The sequence below is a fragment of the Doryrhamphus excisus genome, linkage group LG16 (assembly GCF_037039965.1).
Source record: "Doryrhamphus excisus strain RoL-2023G ecotype Guam linkage group LG16, RoL_Dexc_Guam_v1.1, whole genome shotgun sequence".
In the NCBI taxonomy this organism is placed as follows: domain Eukaryota; kingdom Metazoa; phylum Chordata; class Actinopteri; order Syngnathiformes; family Syngnathidae; genus Doryrhamphus; species Doryrhamphus excisus.
Genome location: NC_136372.1, coordinates 7,616,196 through 7,636,494, shown reverse-complemented (window position 1 = coordinate 7,636,494; position 20,299 = coordinate 7,616,196). Strand labels below are relative to the sequence as shown.

The 20,299-nt window shown below is 42.0% G+C and overlaps 1 protein-coding gene across 1 annotated transcript in view; it reads left to right on the top strand.

Moving 5' to 3' along the window:
* The window catches only part of fam20ca (FAM20C golgi associated secretory pathway kinase a), a 38,432-nt gene extending 19,814 nt beyond the window's left edge, over window positions 1-18,618 (top strand). The window contains exons 4-10 of the mRNA XM_058049022.2: window positions 10,836-10,928; window positions 12,783-12,898; window positions 12,972-13,152; window positions 13,229-13,338; window positions 15,122-15,203; window positions 16,033-16,092; window positions 16,971-18,618. Coding sequence (XP_057905005.1) covers window positions 10,836-10,928; window positions 12,783-12,898; window positions 12,972-13,152; window positions 13,229-13,338; window positions 15,122-15,203; window positions 16,033-16,092; window positions 16,971-17,229 — 901 coding nt within the window. The 3' untranslated portion in view covers window positions 17,230-18,618. The remainder of the gene's footprint in view (window positions 1-10,835; window positions 10,929-12,782; window positions 12,899-12,971; window positions 13,153-13,228; window positions 13,339-15,121; window positions 15,204-16,032; window positions 16,093-16,970) is intronic.
* Window positions 18,619-20,299: the final 1,681 nt, after the last annotated feature.

The following is a 20,299-nucleotide window of genomic DNA, read 5'->3' as shown; positions in this document are numbered from 1 at the left end:
ATCTAGTCTGATGAATTCAATTATTTTCATATCCTGGTTAGACTTCTGACTGTCACACACATTCAAGCGAGTTTTGCCTAGCGCTGACGGCGTTAGCTGCTGTTTGACTGATGCGGGACCATGAGCCTCGACAACTTACTATACTCCTGCCAATTTAATTAAGGCCACTTAACGTGCTACAACGGCAGACATATTGGGTTTGCTGCTGCATGCCTGCACAGTGTGAAGGAGGGAGGGAGTGGGGGAGAGACACTATCCAAGACATTAAAACGGGATACTACATCGCACCAAGAGTTGCAATCCCTACGTGTGTCAACAGGATTCATATTTATGTAATGCACTTGTTTTTTTGTGGCTCCTGACCATGTCTACGTTACGGCTCTGCATGGTTTGCTTACTCAGACATCCCATCCATGTTATTATATATAGTCTCAAATGTGGGCTGGGTCATTTCCCAGGCTTCCCACAAGGAATGTTGCTGCTGCTTTTTGTCTGGAATGCTAAAAATGTACCTCCAGGAGATGAATCCTAGACACCCAAATTGAGTGTGTCCTTTTTTAGATGTAAGAAAAGCAGAACATTTGATTTATGGGACGTGTGTGATTCACAAAACACCACACATTGCGTATTTGCACAATTATATTTAATTGGACGACGGGTTGAAAGGCAGTTAACAGGCTAGACAAATTAAAACAGCGCAAATTAACAGGACCACATATACTCCAGCGTTCAAGTCTTTCCGAGGTAGATGGATCACAGAGGAGATGAATGAAACAACAGCTCACACAGAACAAGAGAGAGATCTTTGTGGTTGTTTTGGGCACAACAGCTTGTATTGTAGGTCTGTCCCATGCTAGGTGACAATTAGGACTGTGTGTGAGGGAAGAATGTCATCATTGTCCATCAATTACATCGGAGTAGAGCTCTCTAGTGTCAGGGCAGGAAGCGCTCAGGTCTGGTATCACCAACACCAACCAGGCCGGAATCTGATCCAGGGTCATGCCCGGTTTCACCTCACCTAGCCCATTTAGTAGCCTTTTATTATAGCCCTGGGTGGCAGTGATGCTCACAGTAGGGACTCTGTAATGAATCAATGAGTAGAAGATAGAAGAAATTGTGGTAATGTAGTAATGAAATTGTACCTTGTACTAGCACCACCTACAGACTGGAATGGAATGGTATCGGATTCTATACAAATACGAAAATAATTTCCATAAAATGTCTTTCAAAAAGATGGGTCAGTGATTGTGATTTCTATGCATTGTTAGATTTTTACACACTTACTGAGGTCCTTATGGCAACAGATACTTTACTATATTTTCAGTGACTTTAATGCTTTATATTAGGTTTGCTGTGGAAAGGAGAGGAATGAAGATTAGCCACACTAAGACGGAGAATATGTGTGTGAATGAGAAGGACCCAAGTGGAAGAGCGAGGTTACAGGGAAAAGAGATACAGAAGCTTGATATTTTAAGTAGGAGAAGATAGGTAGCAGAACTGGAGGTAGCATTCATTCATTTTCTACCGCTTATCCTCACGAAGGTTGCAGGGGTGCTGGAGCCTATCCCAGGGGTACACCCTGGACTGGTCACCAGCCAATCACAGGGCACATACAGACAAACAACCATTCACACTCACATTCATACGTCGCCAATTAACCTAGCATTTTTTTGAGAACACAGAGATGGCCGAGGGTGGAATTGAACTCCAGTCTCCTAGCTGCGAGGCCTGTGCGCTAACCACTCGACCGCCGTGCAGCCCCTGGAGGTAGCAGAGATGAGCATGCTGAGGTTCTCATTGGGAGTGACCAGGATGGATAGGATCAGGAAGGAGTACATCAGAGGGACATTACATGTTAGAGGCCTTGAAGATAAAGTCAGAGAGGCCAGACTGAGATGGTTGGGACATGTCCAGAGGAGAGATAGTGAATATATTGGTAGAAGGATGCTGTGTTTAGAGCTGCCAGGTAGGAGGCGTAGAGGAAGACCAAAGAGGAGGTTTATGGATGTAGTGAAGGAGGACATGAGGGTAGTTGGTGTGAGAGAGACAGATGCAGAATGGAGGAGATTGATTTGCTTCTGGCGACCCCTGAAGGGAAAAGCCCAAATGAGAAAGAAGAAGAAGGAGGTACATCAACATTAAGTAGAGACAGAAAACAGTTAAAGATATGAGGTTGTTTTTGCATTGATTTGGAAAAAAGTAGCGCCATCTATTGGACAAATGCCTCAAAATGTTCAATTTTAGGCTAAGGTAAGTAAATGACAATTCTGAAAAAAATGAATATCATCTGGCAAGTTTCACTTACATTCCTTCAGCAAAGCCGAAATGGCTTGAAAGTGGGAGAAAATGAACCGCACAAAATGTCCCCGTGGATCTCTTAAGGGTATTAATTCAATTCATCCTTTACAGTGGACTTTCTTGGTGCTTAAGCTGCTGCATAAATGCAAACCCTCTGAACTTTTTTTTTTTTTTTTTTACACACCACTTCCCCCTCCAGCGCCGTCACCCACTCTTGACCACAATGACATCTCTCAAGCACCACTTAGCCTCTTGATAGATGGTTTCTATTTAGGAAACGCCAGCCGACCACAAGCCGCCGAGCACAACACTTTGACAGTTCCAAACAGGAGCGCTCAGTCCAAGCACACAAACACCTTTGCCTCCATTTGGCAGCACTCGCTCGCCGGAAAGACTCTTTAGATTGTCTTTTGGTTGTTTTTGGAGGAGAAGTTGAGTGTGGGTTATTTTTGGAAGATCAACATAAAGTAATGACCGGCTTCCAGCTCTGGTGGAGTTTTTGGTTTGCATCCACGTTGTTGTTAAGTAACTGGAGAAAAATAACAAGATAGTAAATCAATCTCTGTTGTAGTCTTAGATGGAGTTGAGTTCAGGTTCTTCCACACCAAACACATCCGACCATGGACCTTACTTGGGTCATGCTAGAACAAAAATTTAACCAGAGGGTTTCCACAAATTTTTAAGCCTGGAATTTTCCAAAATATGTTGTTAAGATACGTCGTTAAACGTCGTTTTATGTCATTTTGTGTTATAAAGTAGAAAAAGAAAGCGAGAACTACAAGAGGTACATTATTCTTATTCATTTTCTACCGCTTTTTCCTCACAACGGTCGCGGGGGTGCTGGAGCCTATCCCAGCTGTCTTCGGGCACAGGGCACATATAGACAAACAACCATTCACACTCACATTCATACCTATGGACAATTTGGAGTCGCCAATTAACCTAGCATGTTTTTGGAATGTGGGAGGAAACCGGAGTACCCGGAGAAAACCCACGCATGCACGGGGAGAACATGCAAACTCCACACAGATGGCCGAGGGTGGAATTGAACCCTAGTCTCCTAGCTGTGAGGTCTGCATGCTAACCACTAGACCGCTGTGCCACCAGGTACATTATTAAAAAAAATACAATAAAAAAAACCTTAAACTGTATTATGGAAAGCAGGAAGTGAACAAATGTAACAGTTACTGATTGTAAAAGTACCAGATGGAGGGGTAGGATTTAATAAGCTTTGCTTCTTCCTACTCCTTTTGGACATGTGGAACTGTGAACTGATTATGTGATGCATTCAATTGTAATCTGATGCATGTTCAAATGAAATAAAACCATTACCTACTACGGAAATTTCCAGACCATAGAGGGCACCGGTACAGTATGGAAGTCACGCCCACTAAATTTAAATTACACAGAATTACTTTTTAAACTTTTGATTGAAAATCTGAACTACACGTGTGGCTAGTAACCAACTATAAAAGTCATTTATGCCATTTATATGCCATTAAGCCATCCTCCTCTTCCTCCTCCTCCTCTTCCTCCTGGGAACTAAAACCACTCACAAGTATTGACAAGCATCACAATTGAATTTAATTGTATAATTCCTTTGTGACACACTTTGTCAGCCTCTCTCGCTCTTTTTGTGTTATTTTTGTCTCAAGCCATTAAGCTTGATCTAAAATTCTGTAGTCCAGCCTTTCCAAACCTGATAGTGATAGTGGGTAGTTCAGGTCCAGGTATTCCAAACATATTGCTGTAGTAATTCTACATTTGATCAAACTTACTTAAGATCTGTCGGAGATCACTGCATAACACCACAAAACATGATATAAGCTCCCACTTCACTCGTCTATGTCCCTTCCTTCTGAAGCTGCACTCTAAAAATGTACTTTAAAAATGTTTTTTTAGGCATACTGTTCTGGTCGTAGTGCACCAAAGAAAAGAAAAGTGACATTAGACATCATATAATGCTCATAAAAGGCAAAACGATATTGTCTGCATGCTGACCATCATCAAAGATGTTATCCTCTGAAATGGACGGTGACAACTTAGTAGCCTAGTGGTCTCATTGATACGTCTTCCTCCCAATAAGGCTATCTCTCCTTCCCATTGCACAATGGCCTGAGCCAGTGTGTCCTCCATGTGTACGGTGTGATTAAAGTAGGTTTTCATTTCTGTGTACATAGACCAAGGACTACTGTAATTTATGATTATGCATGTAAGATTTGTGTTAACTGTGGATGGAAGACGACCACTTTATCCTCACGAGGGTCGCAAAGGTGAGGAACACCCTGGACTGGTCGCCAGCCAATCACAGGGCACATATAGACAAACAACCATTCACACTCACATTCATACCTATGGACAATTTGGAGTCACCAATTAACGTAGCTTGTTTTTGGAATGTGGGAGGAAACCCACGCTTGCACGGGGAGAACATGCAAATTCCACACAGAGATGGGCGAGGGTGGAATTGAATTGGGGTCTCCTAGCTGTGAGGCCTGCGCGCTAACCACTCGTCCACCGTGCCGCCCGACTGGGGAAACAGATCTGTCCAAATCTATTTCCCCAATACTATTTTGGGAAAATTAATTCTGTATGAATCCCACCACATTTTGTGACGGGGAGATTCCACTTACAGGTGATTACTTAATGGGGTATTTCAGCTATTTCTGACGGGTCAACCTCCTACTTGTTTGTATTTAGAATCATGTTTTCCCCCATTGGAAATAATGAAACTGTACATCTGATTTTGGGACTTCCATACCAACATATGGAGTTTGACTTTATGTAACAGTGGTCATCTCGTGCAGTCCAGCCTTGCACACTACCCAGGCTCAATCCCATGAACACAGATCTCCTCTAAATGAGTGTCAAGCATGCTAGCCAGGCGGTTAAAAGTAGGTGTCGTGTAGTGAGGTTTACTTTACGTACTATGCAATTTCAAAATAGCACTATACTGGTTTGTAGAGTACATATGACTAAATAGCAACCATATTTTGCATTCTTAATGAAACTATGAAATGACGACAGTGCACTTCAGAATAGTAATATTACAATTTAAGCCTCTGAAGCCCATTTTTGCCAACCAGGCAGTTCTTAGAGTTTACTGACAGGATTTTATTCCCCTCTCATCACTTTCCACGTCACTCAGCTGGCGTGTGATGACTCATGATAATGCCCTCTCATTTCATGCGTGGGTAGGAACAAAAACACCCAGGGAAAAGCTCTTTAAACCGCCCCCCCTCTCATTGATTCCCGTTGCCTTTCAAGTGTCTTAATATGCTGACCTAAGAGCATGCGTGTCAACACACTCATTTCCTGTTTCCCCCCCTCATTCATCTGTTCAAATCTCAGCATTTTGTGTCCTTCAAGGTAATATTCTCAAGTCACCTTCAACTTTATCCTTGTGTTTTGAGGGACAGACGAATCTGGACTAGATTGCGTGCCCAAGACTGACGAACAAAGCAATTTACCACCTCTCTAGTTTCATATTTAGCAATGAAAAACCAGCAGCGTGTGGATTTACAGTTAGATATGCTGTCAAAGTTGGCGCTAAACGCTCTGAATGCAAAAAAGGGATCATGCAAAAATTGGTGAGTCGGTGTACAGCAACAACATAAGCGCCGGAAAGCTTATTGTTCTAAACATCCCCAATCTGCTGTGTTTTGACATCTGATCACAGCTGACCCGACAATACCCTCAGCACGCCGTATGCAATTCGCGGTCGGTATTCTATGCAAAGCCGGTTGAGGGAAAAAAAAAAAACTCCCTGCGCAGGATTTCTTCAGCGCTATTGAAAACAGTTAATCCTCTGTGGATGGATATGTAAATATGACCAAGTGTGGATGAGCATTGCTGGAACACTCTTGGTTGTTGAGGATAAACCAATATGATTTTTTTTGTTTGTTTGTTGTGAGGAATGGAAAGAAAGAGGGAGCGATGCGAGAAACAGGTTCTGTCATTCAAGGATATAAAACCTCCTGATCCCTTTAGTTAATGCATACAAACAACATGCATGTCGTTCTGCAGACCAGAATATGCACCTCCAGTCCTGCGTTCAACCAGCACTCTAAATAGAGGCTATTTTCTTATTATTAAGAGGGATCAAACTGTTCTTCGAAGTAGTCAACTCGTCTACCTGAAATCTAGCAGTGGATTGGAAAGATCTGGAAACTATTGGAACTATTGAAGCCGTTTCAGTTACACTATATGACCAAAAGTCTTTGCTCACCCATCCAAATGATGAGAATCAGGTATCCTAATGACTTGGCCTGGCCACAGGTGTATAAAATCAACATTTGTTGAACGGTACATTTGGGACTGCATTGTGCCGAATGTGAAATTCATGGTGTGGGGTTGTTTTTCCAGGAGTTGGGATTGGCCCCTTAGTTCCGATGAAAGGAACTTTGAATGCTCCAGGATACTAAAACATTTTGGACAATTCCCTGCTCCCAACCCTGTGGGAACAGTTTGGAGCAGCTCCTTCCTCTTCCAACATGACTATGCACCAGGGCACAAAGCAAGGTCCATAAAGACATGGATGACAGAGTCTGGTATGGATGAACTTCACTGGCCTGACCTGAACCTGATAGAAATGAATTAGAGCGGAGACTTAGAGCCAGACCTTCTCCACCAACATCAGTGTGTGACCTCACTAATGTGCTTTTGGAAGAACGGTCAATAATTCCTATAACCACACTTCTCATCTTTGTGGACAGCATTCCCAGCAGAGTTGAAGCCGTAATAGCTGCAAAAGTTGGACCGACATCATACTGAAACCTATGGGTTAGGAATGGGATGGCGCTTAAGTTCATATGTGAGTCACAGCAAGTGAAGCAAATACTTTTGGTCATGTAGTGTATGTTGAAACCCAATTGCAATTACTCCCAAAATAAAAGGTCAGAAACACTTAAGAGTTGGGCCGTCAAACAAATATTCTAGACCCGAAGACAGGATTTGTTTTTCCCTACAAAAAAGTCTGAAAAAGATCGTTTTGGTTGTTTTATATTTGTGATCCAGAGATTTATACATGCAAGTTCTCCTCAAGAGAGTCAGAGCTTTTCTTCCTGTCACTTGTACCTAAAACTAAAACTAAAGTGCACTTGATCTGACACATCTGTAGGTTAAATAAAAGGCAAATAAAGTAAAGTAACAAAAAAGTGTTCTTATATTTGAAAACTACATTATGTTTTAAAAATTAAATCAGTTCTGGCGGTGCGAGGTCGGCCGGTTGATTTTCGTTTCAATGCAGGTCCAGTAGCTCTGAAAGTTGGTAACCCATAACAAGATGGCGTTTGGAGCTGGTACGGGATCATGTCTACCAAGCTTGAAGTGCAAATGGAACCTCGTTGTGTTGCAGTTACAGATTTGTTTGTTTTGATAAACGTTTCCACAATGAAAGCGTGATGCTCACCAGTCCAATTCATGGCAGCAACTGAAAAAGAAACGAAAAACAATGACATTATAAAGAAACTTCCAAAATTCCATTATATGAAAAAAATGGCATTATATGTACTTTTCGAAAATTTAAACACTTTTTTGTTTCTTTACTTTATTTGCCTTTTATTTAACCTACTAATGTGTCAGATCATTTTGGCTGACCCTGTATATTCAGTCATCATCACATTGACAGAAAGCCCCAGAATCTCTGGTAATGATGATTTTGCAATTTTTTGTCATGGATTTCATCTTTTTGTGTTTGTCTTATACAGGGTTTCTTATATTTGGATTATTACGGTATATAAACTTGTTGTATTCCAATTGTGTGTGTGTATGTGGGACTAAACAAAGCCATCAGGACTTCATCCGCCAGCCCAATTATACGTACGTCAAAGCTTTTGCTTGTTTATTGTAAAGTGATTTCCCACTGTACCACCAGCTAGATTGAAAACAGGAATTGGATTCTTCGGGATGTGTGGAGACTGAATTTTGTGGAGCTATTGTCATTAAAATGATGGTTGAAGCTAAATCCGGTGAAGGCACTGCAATGATCTTATGAAATCCCTTTGTACAAGTAATATACTTAATGTTCCTATTCTATCTCCGCTAATCCTTGTCAGGGTTTTCAATCAGTACTTCATTTTTTTATCAAATATTTCTGGATGGAAGTTTTTTCAGCGTGCACATCTTACTCCTAAATCCTAACCTTTTTTTTTTATAATCACGTCTTGTCCACTTGTGTAATAAACTGTCCACAAGGAGGGTAGTTAGAGAGCAGCAGGGCTTTGCAGACCCTAAGCCTTGGCCTGATCCTCCAACAAGGACTCTAAGCCATCTGGCCAGATGAGAGCATCTCTCTCTCTCTTTCGCTTTCTCTCAGCCTTCCGACTCTTGATCGGGATTCAACCCTGTGCTTACAATTTACTGTGTTCTCTGTGAAGGGCTGCCAGGGAGGCTCTGGTGCTTATAGATAGTGACCTCGCCTGCAGGCCCGCCCGCTACCCCCCCTCTCAAAGTCAAATTCAAGACCTCGCTTTCCCCCTGCATCTTTTGCAGTGGAGGGGTCAGATGGACAAGAATATCTGAAATTATTCATTTTCAAAAATATGAATCATATTTTCGTTACTATAGGCTAGGGGTGGGAAAACTTTTTGACTCGTGGGCCGCATTGAGTTAACAAAATTGTGCGGGGGGCCATAACATATATTTAACACACACGATTTTATGCTTATAATTCTAACAGTCCCCCTTGAATTCATTCATTCATTCCTTTTCTACCACTCATCCTCACGAGGGCTGTGGGGGGTGCTGGAGCCTATCCCAGCTGTCTTTGGGCGAGAGGCGGGGTACACCCTGGACTGGTCGCCAGCCAATCACAGGGCACGTATAGAAAAACAACCATTCACACTCACATTCATACCTATGGGCAATCTGGAGTCGCCAATTAACCTAGCATGTTTTTGGAATGTGGGAGGAAACCGGAGTACCCGGAGAAAACCCACGCATGCACGGGAAGAACATGCAAACTCCCCCCCTTGAATTATTTGTCAATTTTTTTTTTTAATGAACAGGACATCCGACTTGAAAGTCATGTTGCCAGTTGGTATGTTAAAAGTTGAAATACTTAAAAGCAACTGGTGGGCCGGATTTCAACGCTTAGTGGGCCGCGTGTGGCCCCCGGGCCGTAGTTTGCCCACCCCTGCTATTAGCACAATCAAAAAAAAAAGCAACAGAAGCAAAACAGTTTAGTTTAACTTTATTCTATTTTATCAATACACTCGCTGTATTTTGAATTAATCTCCTCCCACAAATCTATGCTAGCATGCTATGCTAGGTTGATTTTCGTTTCAATGCAGATCCAGTAGCTCTGAAGTTGGTAACCCATAACAAGATGGTGTTTGGAGCTGGTACGAGATCATGTCTACCAAGATCGAAGTGCAAACGGAACGCTCGTTGTGTTGCAGTTCCAGATTTGTTTGTTTTGATAAACGTTTCCACAATGAAAGCGCAATGCTCACCAGTCCAGTTCATGGCAACTGGCGGGCCGGATTTAAACGCTTAGTGGGCCACATGTGGCCCCCAGGCCGTAGTTTGCCCACCCCTGCTATTAGCACAACCAAAAAAAGAGGCAACAGAAGCAAAACAGTGAGTTTAGTTTAACTTTATTCTATTTTATCAATACACTCGCTGTATTTTGAATTAATCACCTCCCACAAATTCATGCTAGCATGCTATGCTAGGTTGATTTTTGTTTCAATGCAGATCCAGTAGCTCTGAAGTTGGTAACCCATAACAAGATGGTGTTTGGAGCTGGTACAGGATCATGTCTACCAAGATTGCAAACTTCTATTATATCAATACATTCACTGTATTTTTAATTCATCTTCTCCCACAAATCCATGCTAGCATTCTATGCTAGCATGTATGCTAGCATGCTGTGAAAAAATAGCATAGACCAGCGTACGTTATGACCAGCATACTAGTACGAAAACACAAAATATGCTGGTCATGCTCGTAGATGGTCTCTAGACCAATAGGAGCTGGTCTTCAGACCAGCTACCGGGATGAAAACGCAACATATGCTGGTCACGCTGATAGCTGGTTTAGCTGTTCAGCAGGGACAGGGATCCTGAATGCTTCATAATCATTCAACAAATGGTCGATGACTTATAGACAATTAGTTGCTACAGTATGTTCCATCCGTGCCCCTGGAATGACGTTTTGCTTGATGGCGGCCATGTTTTTCAACCAATCTTGTCTGTGTACCAAATTTGGTGGCAATTCAACCCCAACAGCCTTTTGTAGAGCTGTGTGAGAATGTTCAAGTCAGTTTGACCTCTGGGGTTTAGCACCAGCAAACATGCATCCTAGTGTTTTTACATGTATTTGCATCCTTTACATTTGCCAGTGTTCTCCATCTCTACAACATCCACGGTGAAAGTCTGAGCCCATGTAAGAGCTTTGAACCTGCAGAGTCAGCACATAGTGACTGACAGGCAGCTACATAATATTACAAGTCTATTATTCAACATAGCCGTGGGAACCTAGCCCTGTTTTTGAAATCCAACTTGTGTTGACAACTTATCTTCATCATTTTTCAGGCAGACCCGTGAGCAGGAAACACCTCCGGACTTCTTCTACTTCTCTGACTTTGAAAGGCACAACGCGGAGATTGCCGCTTTTCACTTGGACAGGTGAGTTTGGCAACACACACATTTGTATGTGTGTGTGTGTGTGTGCGTAGTAGTGTGCGGTAGTAATAGTATTGGATAACTTTATTTCCTTAGCGCTTTTCAAAACACAATGACACTATTGGCGCAACTTGGCTCGCCCCATTACATTCCAGTGGATTCCAGTAGGTGGATTGTTTGTGACATGTGGTTCCACTTGGTGGACACTTTGTGCCAATTGCTTAATGCAAGTAGCGTGATGAAGATGCTAAACATTTTGAAAAAAATTTGCAGCGAAACTCAATTTTTGCCGCCATTACGGGCCACCACAAGCCAATTGGAAGGCAGTTTGAGCTACTGCACGCCAATAGGCACCTTAATGGCAACACAAGGCGCCACAGCAAATTGCATTGGCGCGAACTGGCACCAACTGGCGCCGGCCCAGTGGACTCCTAGCATCATTGGCGCAACTTGGCTCCTGCCATTACATTCCAGTGGATTCCAATAGACGGATTATTTGCGTCATTACATTCCAGTGGATTCCAATAGGCGGAATGTTTGTGACATTTGGTTCCACTTGGTGGACACTTTGTGCCAATTGCTTGATGCAAGCAAAGTGACGAAGATTTTAAACATTTTGAATTTTTTTTGCCGCTAAACTAAATTTTTGCCGCCGTTACGGGCCACCACGAGGCAGTTGGGAGGCAGTTTGAGCCACTGCACGCCACTAGGCACTTTATTGGCGACACTAGGCACCACAGCAAATTGCATTGGCGCGAACTGGCACCAACTGGCGCCGGCCCAGTGAACTAGCATAAAGGAAAAATCAGCCAATAAAATCTGAGACTTCAGAATTAAATTAGAATACAATTTTGAAAAAATTACAACATTTGGGGCTGCACGGCGGTGGAGTGGTTAACGCGCAGATCTCACAGCTAGGAGACCCGAGTTCAATCCCACCCTCGGCCATCTCTGTATGGAGTTTGCATGTTCTCCCCGTGCATGCGTGGGTTTTCTCCGGGTACTCCGGTTTCCTCCCACATTCCAAAAACATGCTAGGTTAATTGGCGACTCCAAATTGTCCATAGGTATGAATGTGAGTGTGAATGGTTGTTTGTCTATATGTGCCCTGTGATTGGCTGGCGACCAGTCCAGGGTGTACCCCGATTCTCGCCCGAAGACAACTAGGATAGGCTCCAGCACGCCCCGCGACCCTTGTGAGGATAAGCCGTAGAAAATGAATGAATGAATGAATCCAACATTTGGCAAGTTGGCTGGTTATTATTTAAAAATTGCATGTAAATTGATGTAAATAGAATAATAATTCCCGAATTTAACCATTTATAGTACATGATATCATGCAAGATGTTTACAGTGAATTAGCACTAAATACTTGAAAACCGAGGTACCATTACTTCTAGCGTTTTTAGCTCTAAATGTAGGTAATCCTATATTCAAATACATAGACACACACACACACACACAGTTTCTCCTTTGTCAACATTGCCCAACATGACGGTGCAGATTGCAGCTCCACAACAATGGCGTCCCCTGTAAGCTTAGGTTTCATCAACTTGGCTGCTCGGATCAACACGTCAATCTCGCTTGTGTGTGTGTGTGTGTATTTCTGCTCCCACGAGGCTTAGTCTCAAACGGGTCACTGGGAAGACTAAAGAGAGAGAGCGTTCTTACGTAAAAAGCACATTGAAAGAATACAGACGTGGCAGTTATGAATTGCTGCTGTGGGATGCCCTCTACATTGTTGTTTGGAGAACTGGTTGGACACAAAAACATGGATGCCAGTTGTTTGCTTTTAACGTATACACTACGTTTAACAATGATTACAATCATCACTTCCTGTATTTACCTTCCTTCTAGGATCCTTGACTTCCGAAGAGTTCCCCCAGTGGCAGGGCGGCTGCTCAACATGACTCGGGAGATACGAGACGTGACACGCGACAAAAAGCTCTGGAGGACATTCTTCATCTCGCCAGGTAGAAACATCAGGAATGGAGATGGTCATCTTGTTGTCGTTTTCTGATTGTACGACACAATGTCCTTCCACAGCCAACAATGTCTGCTTCTACGGCGAATGTTCCTACTACTGCTCCACTGAGCACGCTCTGTGCGGTAAACCCGACCAGATCGAAGGCTCCCTCGCTGCCTTTCTGCCCGACCTCAACTTGGCCAAACGGAAGACGTGGAGAAACCCATGGAGACGCTCCTACCACAAACGCAAGAAGGCAGAGTGAGAAGCACAGTCAATACATACAGCTCTGCTGTTCATCGATTAGTTATTTATTGTTTGCCGTTCATGTGTCCAGGTGGGAGGTTGATCCAGATTACTGTGACGAGGTGAAGCAGACACCTCCATATGACCGTGGCACTCGACTGCTGGATGTCATGGACATGACCATCTTTGACTTCCTCATGGGTAGGAGCCCACACCTGTAACTCTTGTTTTGCAACCTGTGTTGCATATGATTGAAATGAATGGGATTGTGTTCGCTCCTCCTGTCAATTATTAATGATAACCACCACTTTACATCATACAAATGAATAGAAAGACTCAAAATCAACTACAAAGTCAAAGCCCACGCACTAATAAACAAGCCCATCCACATACATAATGTAGACATGTCATATTATGAATGTGATTGCTCCTGCCACCAGTTATTAATGGTAACTCCAACCTTGCATAATAGAAGTAAACGGAAAGACTAGAAATAATCAACAAATAGTCAACAAGTCTTCCAACGTCATGAGGCAGCAAAACAGCCCCAGACCATCACACTACCTCCACCATATTTTACTGTTGGTATGATGTTCTTCAACTTTTGTCTCATCAGACCACAGAGTATTTTCCCAAAGGTCTTGGGGAACATCTATATGTTTTCTGGAAAAATTGAGATCAGTCTTTTTTTGTTCAGCTGTGGTTTTGGTCTTGGAACTCTATTGTTTTTGCCTAGTCTCTTTCTCATGGTGAGAGTCATGAACACTGACCTTAATTGAGGCAAGTGAGGCCTGCAGTTCATTGGATGTTGTGTTGTTGTGGGGTCTTTTGAGACCTCTTGGATAAGTCGTTGCTGCGCTCTTGGGTTACTTTTGGAATGGCCGGCCGCTTCACCACTGTTCCATGTTTTCGTCACTTGTGCATAATGACTCTCACTGTGGTTTGCTTGAGTCCCAAAGCTTTACAAATGGCTTTATGACCTTTTCCAGACTGACAGATCTCAATTAATCTCAGTTAAATTATGTTTTAACCTGGGAGCAACCACTTTTTCACACAGGGCCATATAGGTTTGGATGTGCTTCCTCCCTCAGTAATGAATAGTTTCATTTAAACACTGTTGCTGTGTTGTCATTCATTCATTCATTTTCTTCCGCTTATCTTCACGAGGGTTGCGGGGGTGCTGGAGCCTCTCCCAGCTGTCTTCGGGCGAGAGGCGGGGTACACCCTGGACTGGTGGCCAGCCAATCACAGGGCACATATAGACAAACAACCATTCACACTCACATTCATACCTATGGACAATTTGGAGTCGCCAATTAACCTAGCATGTTTTTGGAATGTGGGAGGAAACCGGAGTACCCGTAGAAAACCCACACATGCACAGGGAGAACATGCAAACTCCACACAGAGATGCCCGAGAGTGGAATTGAACTCGGGTCTCCTAGCGGTGTGGCCTGCGTGCTAACCACTCATCCACCATGCAGCCTTGCTGTGTTGTCATTGACTAATATTTAAATTTGGTTGATGATGTGAAACATTGAAGTACATTTTGTACATGTGTAGGCTACACAGGTCTATAAGCCGCATGTGTCAATGTTGTAACATGCAATGTTTACACAGAACACCGCACTATAAACCATGCAATCCTGCGTGCTGTGTTTCCAGACGTGAGACACTTTTTAGTCATCCTGCCAGTTGTTATTGATAACCACCACCTTGCATAATAAAAGGAAGAAGATTCAGAGTAATTCACAAAGTCAAAGCTCACAGTACTGTAGTGTACTTGATCATACACAAACACATTCACGTGGTACACAGTAGATATATCATACAATCAATGCAATCGCTCCCTCAATTTATTTATATACTGTATTCATTCTTTGAATGATGAAGTGAATAAAGTGTAAACGTTGTGTAGTGCAGTGTGAATGTGACCTTGTGAACTCGTGCAGGTGTGACCTTTGATGTCCATTTCCTTCTCCAGGTAACATGGATCGGCATCATTACGAGACGTTTGAGAAGTTTGGAAATGACACCTTCATTATTCACCTTGACAACGGAAGAGGGTAATGTGAAAGCTTCTTCAAATGGGAATAAAAATTAGATTTGGTCTTCACATTCTTATTCCTTTTTCTAATCTTCACATTTACATAATTAAGAATACCGAGCGTTGGTTTGTTGCAGAATAAGATAATAGTATGAGAATAGCAATATATTCTGTTATTGGGTGTCAGAACACACTCGGTTCACAAGACGAGATGTTACATGAGACTGAGTCTACATGAGACTTGGATTTTAAAACTACAATGAAAAAATATATGACAATGTATGGCCATCTACTAATTTAATTTCTACTACTTTATGCTCTTTTGCACTGTGGGTGTATGCCAGCGACCCCATTGACTGACAAATGGGCTCACTCCATTCATGCTGTTGTTCTATGCAATTAACCTGTTATGGTGCTGAAACCAATGCACAAAGTGAACTCTCCCCCTGCCTATTTGGAGGCGGCAAAATGTGATGAATTCATTTATTTATTATTGTCCGGCCTAGTGAACCATGAGACTTTTTTTTTCCGGAATGAGAAATCTTGTGGCAGGAGATCTTGTGACACCCGTAGTGAATATGGAATAAAAACATTTTGATTGCTACTGTATCTACAGTATATGAATATATAAAGTATATGGGGACCCTATTCACTTGATTATGGGTGAGTTCATGGACAGATTAGCAACAAAATGACTATGTTGTGATGTTTACAGTCCCTAATGGGCACAATTGCATTGTATTTGGCAGCATTACCGAACACCCACAGTCAATACAATATGTAGCCTTATGGAGTGCATGTATGTATTATTATGTGTAATATATGTTTGTATGTATATCACCATGCAGGTTTGGAAAACACTCCCATGATGAGATGTCCATCCTGGTGCCTCTCAGTCAGTGTTGCAGGTCAGAAGACGATACTTTTCTTTAATATGAACATTTTTTTTCTTGTTATTCACTATATGAACAAAAGTGTTGGGACAGCTGGCCACAATAGGAATTAATTTGAAAAATGAGACGGCTTATATAAAGTCAAAAGGCACCAAAGGACCCACACAAAAATCGATGACACCGCGGCTCAGCTAGCAAATACTGCTATTGTTTACGAGAACTTTTGGCGTGAACATATCCACAGCCGGAGTCAGCATGGGTGGCACTTGGATCAGGACCAGAGCCGGCCTTAGTCTTGTTAGATTACACCATTTTTTCATTCTTGTAATATTCATTCATTCATTCATTCATTTTCTACCGCTTTTCCTCACGAGGGTCACGGGGGGTGCTGGAGCCTATCCCAGCGGGGTACACCCTGGACTGGTCACCAGCCAATCACAGGGCACATATAGACAAACAACCATTCACACTCACATTCATACCTATGGACAATTTGGAGTCGCCAATTAACCTAGCATGTTTTTGGAATGTGGGAGGAAACCGGAGTACTCGGAGAAAACCCACGCATGCACGGGGAGAACATGCAAACTCCACACAGAGATGGCTGAGGGTGGAATTGAACCCTGGTCTCCTAGCTGTGAGGTCTGCACGCTAACCACTGGACCGCCGTGTAGCCCCTCTTGTAATATTGTTCCTGTTTTTTTCCATTTCTGCAGTTGTTTTGTTTTTTTAGTTTTCTTTCTTTATGTTGCATGCGAACAAAAAAAAAACAACCATGGACAACAAATGGCCCCTTGACCAGACTTTGCACTCCCCCGATGTATAGTATCTGCATATGGTACCAATGTACTGTATCTTGTCTTTACATGATAAAAAAAATGCTCTGTTTCTAGGGTGAGGAAGTCTACCTATCTCCGTCTCCAGCTGCTGTCGAAGGAAGAGTACCAGCTGAGCTCTCTGATGGAGGAGTCGCTCCTCCAGGACCGCCTGTCCCCAATCCTCATCCAGCCTCACCTTCAGGCCATGGATCGCCGTCTGGGCCTGGTGCTGCAGGTCCTGGCCGACTGCATGGCGAAAGAAGGCTATACCAGTGTGGTGGAGGAAGACCTGGAAGGCGAATCCAGTACCCACAGGGGCTCCGATCACAGGTAGTGAGCGAGGGGCAAGGTCAACAGGAACAAAGTGATGTGTGGGGGACAGCTGGGATGAATCCCACTTTTCATATCACGCTGAATTCAGTGAATTCCGAGACTGTAAACACCCATGCCTCTGTGGAAGTGTGTTTATATAAGACACAGATCTACGCATACAGCCAGACTTTGACATTTTGTGTTGCAGAAGAGATAAAAGAGACGTCATAAATGTTTGATTATATCAGTACATAGCAAATGCACAGCGGGGCGGCTCAGAAAATAAGCTTTTATCAGTACACGCGCATTTATGGGAAATGTTGTGTGATGTTCTTAAATGTACTAAATTAATTCATGTTGGGAAAAACTTCAATGTTTTATCCCAACTTTAGGAACTAGTGTCTATTCCCACTTTACACCAAATACCGTAAATGCTCTCATTATAGCCGGGGCCTTCCATTTTCTGGTATTTCTGGAATTCATTTTTCGACTTAATAATGATTTGGAGTGCATGAGAAAGTGGCATTGAAACCAATGTTGTAAGAGGTTAGCATCAAACTGCTCAGCCAGGATTAAAACCGCTGATTAGTTCATTGTAAAAAAAACTCATGCTTTCACACCAACAGCCAACATTTTATAGCGCATGCAGAGGTACATAAAGCTACTTGTATGTACTTCAAATACATACTGTCATCCTGTTGAGTTCATGAACAGCTTTTAATGCTAATTAGAGACCCCAGTTGTTGTTTTGCCACTATAGAGCAGCATCGGAGGTTTATTAAATAGAGGCGTTAATTGGAGCATTTACGGTATAAATAATATGGTACCACTTACAGTATACTTACAGTTCTACTGCTGAAACATTACTTGACGTTGCCTTATTAGTACATACAGTATGTCCCCTACTATTCAAATGTTAATTCACTTTAAATGAACCAAAAATACTCCCAACGGGAAAGCAGTCATACAGTATGAGCTTTATTATTTGCACTTGAAATCCATTCCATACAAAAAAAAAAGAGTATTTATTAGTCAGTCACTAAGATGGATGCTGTTTTTATTTTATTTTGTGTTGTTTTTACATCTAAATTTCAAAGTGTTGCATTTTAAGAGTCACGGCTGACGTGTGCAATGCCAGTGATGAGTACTTGAATGCTAAGGAGGGATGCTAGTCAAAGAAATACAATTAAAGGGACATACCGTAAACACATGGTAGGTCCCGCTAACCGGGGGCTGATGTTTTATTAGATTTTTATTGTAGTGTAAATACAGAGAAGTACTTTGTTGACCTAACAAGCAGCACGCCACAGTGATTTGCTTGTTTTCCCGCTATTGCATTGTTACTGTGAAGATCTGTTTACTGAAGTGTGCAATCCAAATAAAAAGAGAGGGGAAACCACCCTGTTGCCTAGAGGGTGTGTTTGTTTCTTCTTGTTTTTGAGGGACAAACAGGTAAGTGAGTGTATGACGACCACACTGACACATTTGACATCAACTTCAAGCACAGCAAATTTGATGCACAATGATGTTGGGTCACCTGAGTTAGTGGCATCGAAAGTCGATGGATGGATGGAAGGATGTTTGGTCACCTTTTTTAGCGACATTATTGTTTTTAGACTGGATCCTATTAGATTGTGTCAGTGTACCTAGCTTTGACGTAGCACAAAAAGCTTAGTCTACATCAGGGGTGAACAAACTATGGCTCAGGGGCCATACAGCCCGTCAGTTCTTTCCAAAGTAGTTATTCATTCATTCATTCATTTTCTAGCGCTTATCCTCACGAGGGTCGCGGGGGTTGCTGGAGCCTATCCCATCTGGTCTGGTCGCCAGCCAATCACAGCCAAAGTATTTAATTTAAACTTAACATATAACCTGGCATCATGGCTTGAGCCAACCTTTTGATGGTTTACGTAGCTTTTTTATCACTTTTGTTATTTGATGTGGTCTGCTGTTTACAAAGTGCTCCTGGAAAAAAGGGACACAACACACACACTTTTACGATATAAAACTTCCGGGTGGACTGTTACATGTAAAATATATAGTCTAGCCTTCCATAAATTTTATTAAAGCAATGCGGCCCGTGAGTCAAAACATTTTTTTCTTGGAAACCCCAGAATGAACTCTGATTTTTCAGAAATATTTAATATTCAATGAATAATTCAACATGATTTTTCTAGTTTTCTGACCCTAGTGTCTGTGTGTGTGTGTGTGTGTGTGTGTGTGTGTGTGTGTGTGTGTGTGTGTGTGTGTGTCTATATGTATTTATATATATACTCACTTCCTTGACTGAGGCAAGTGAAGTCTGCAGTTCTTTGAATGATGTTGTGGGGTCTTGGCTCTCACTGTGGTTTGCTGGAGTCTCAAATCTCTTTTTCACATAAGACCATGTACAGTAGGTTTGGATTTTTCTCCCTTAATAATAAGAAGTGTTTTGTTTTGTTGTCATTGACTAATATTTAAAATTGTTTGATGATCTGAAACATTTAAGTGTGACAAACATGCAAAATAAAAAAGAAATCAGGAAGGGGAAAACACTTCACACCACTGTATATATAAGATATGTCTTTATTAGTCCCAAAAGGGACATATTCCATAATATACCGCAATACAAATAATGTGTTGTTTTAGGTTTGTTATGATTTAACATTTTGTATTCATAGTGTGTTTTATGTTGTTTTGAAATATATTTTAAAACAATAATTATTTTTAAAACAATAATTATTTTTTGTTTGTAATTGATTAATAGTTTAGATTTAAATTCTTGAAAACAAATAGGAATGTTACATTTAATTCAATTTTATATTTATTTTAATATTTAAATTGATGAAAACGCCCCAACGTCTTAGAGTATTGCTGTCCAAGGTGCTGAAAAGGCATGTGATATCATGTCTTACCAGCAGAGGGCGGAAGTAGATCATACCGCTATATGAAAAATGTGAGCGCCAAGGTGGTGTTACAACAAATACTCACTAGATGGCGTTGTGTTTCTGTTTTAAATGAAGGGTGTCACAACCCTGTTGTGTTTCTACTACTGACTCATGCGCCATGTTTGTGCCAGTGTTCACTCTTAGCAGGTTACAAAAAGTCAGTTG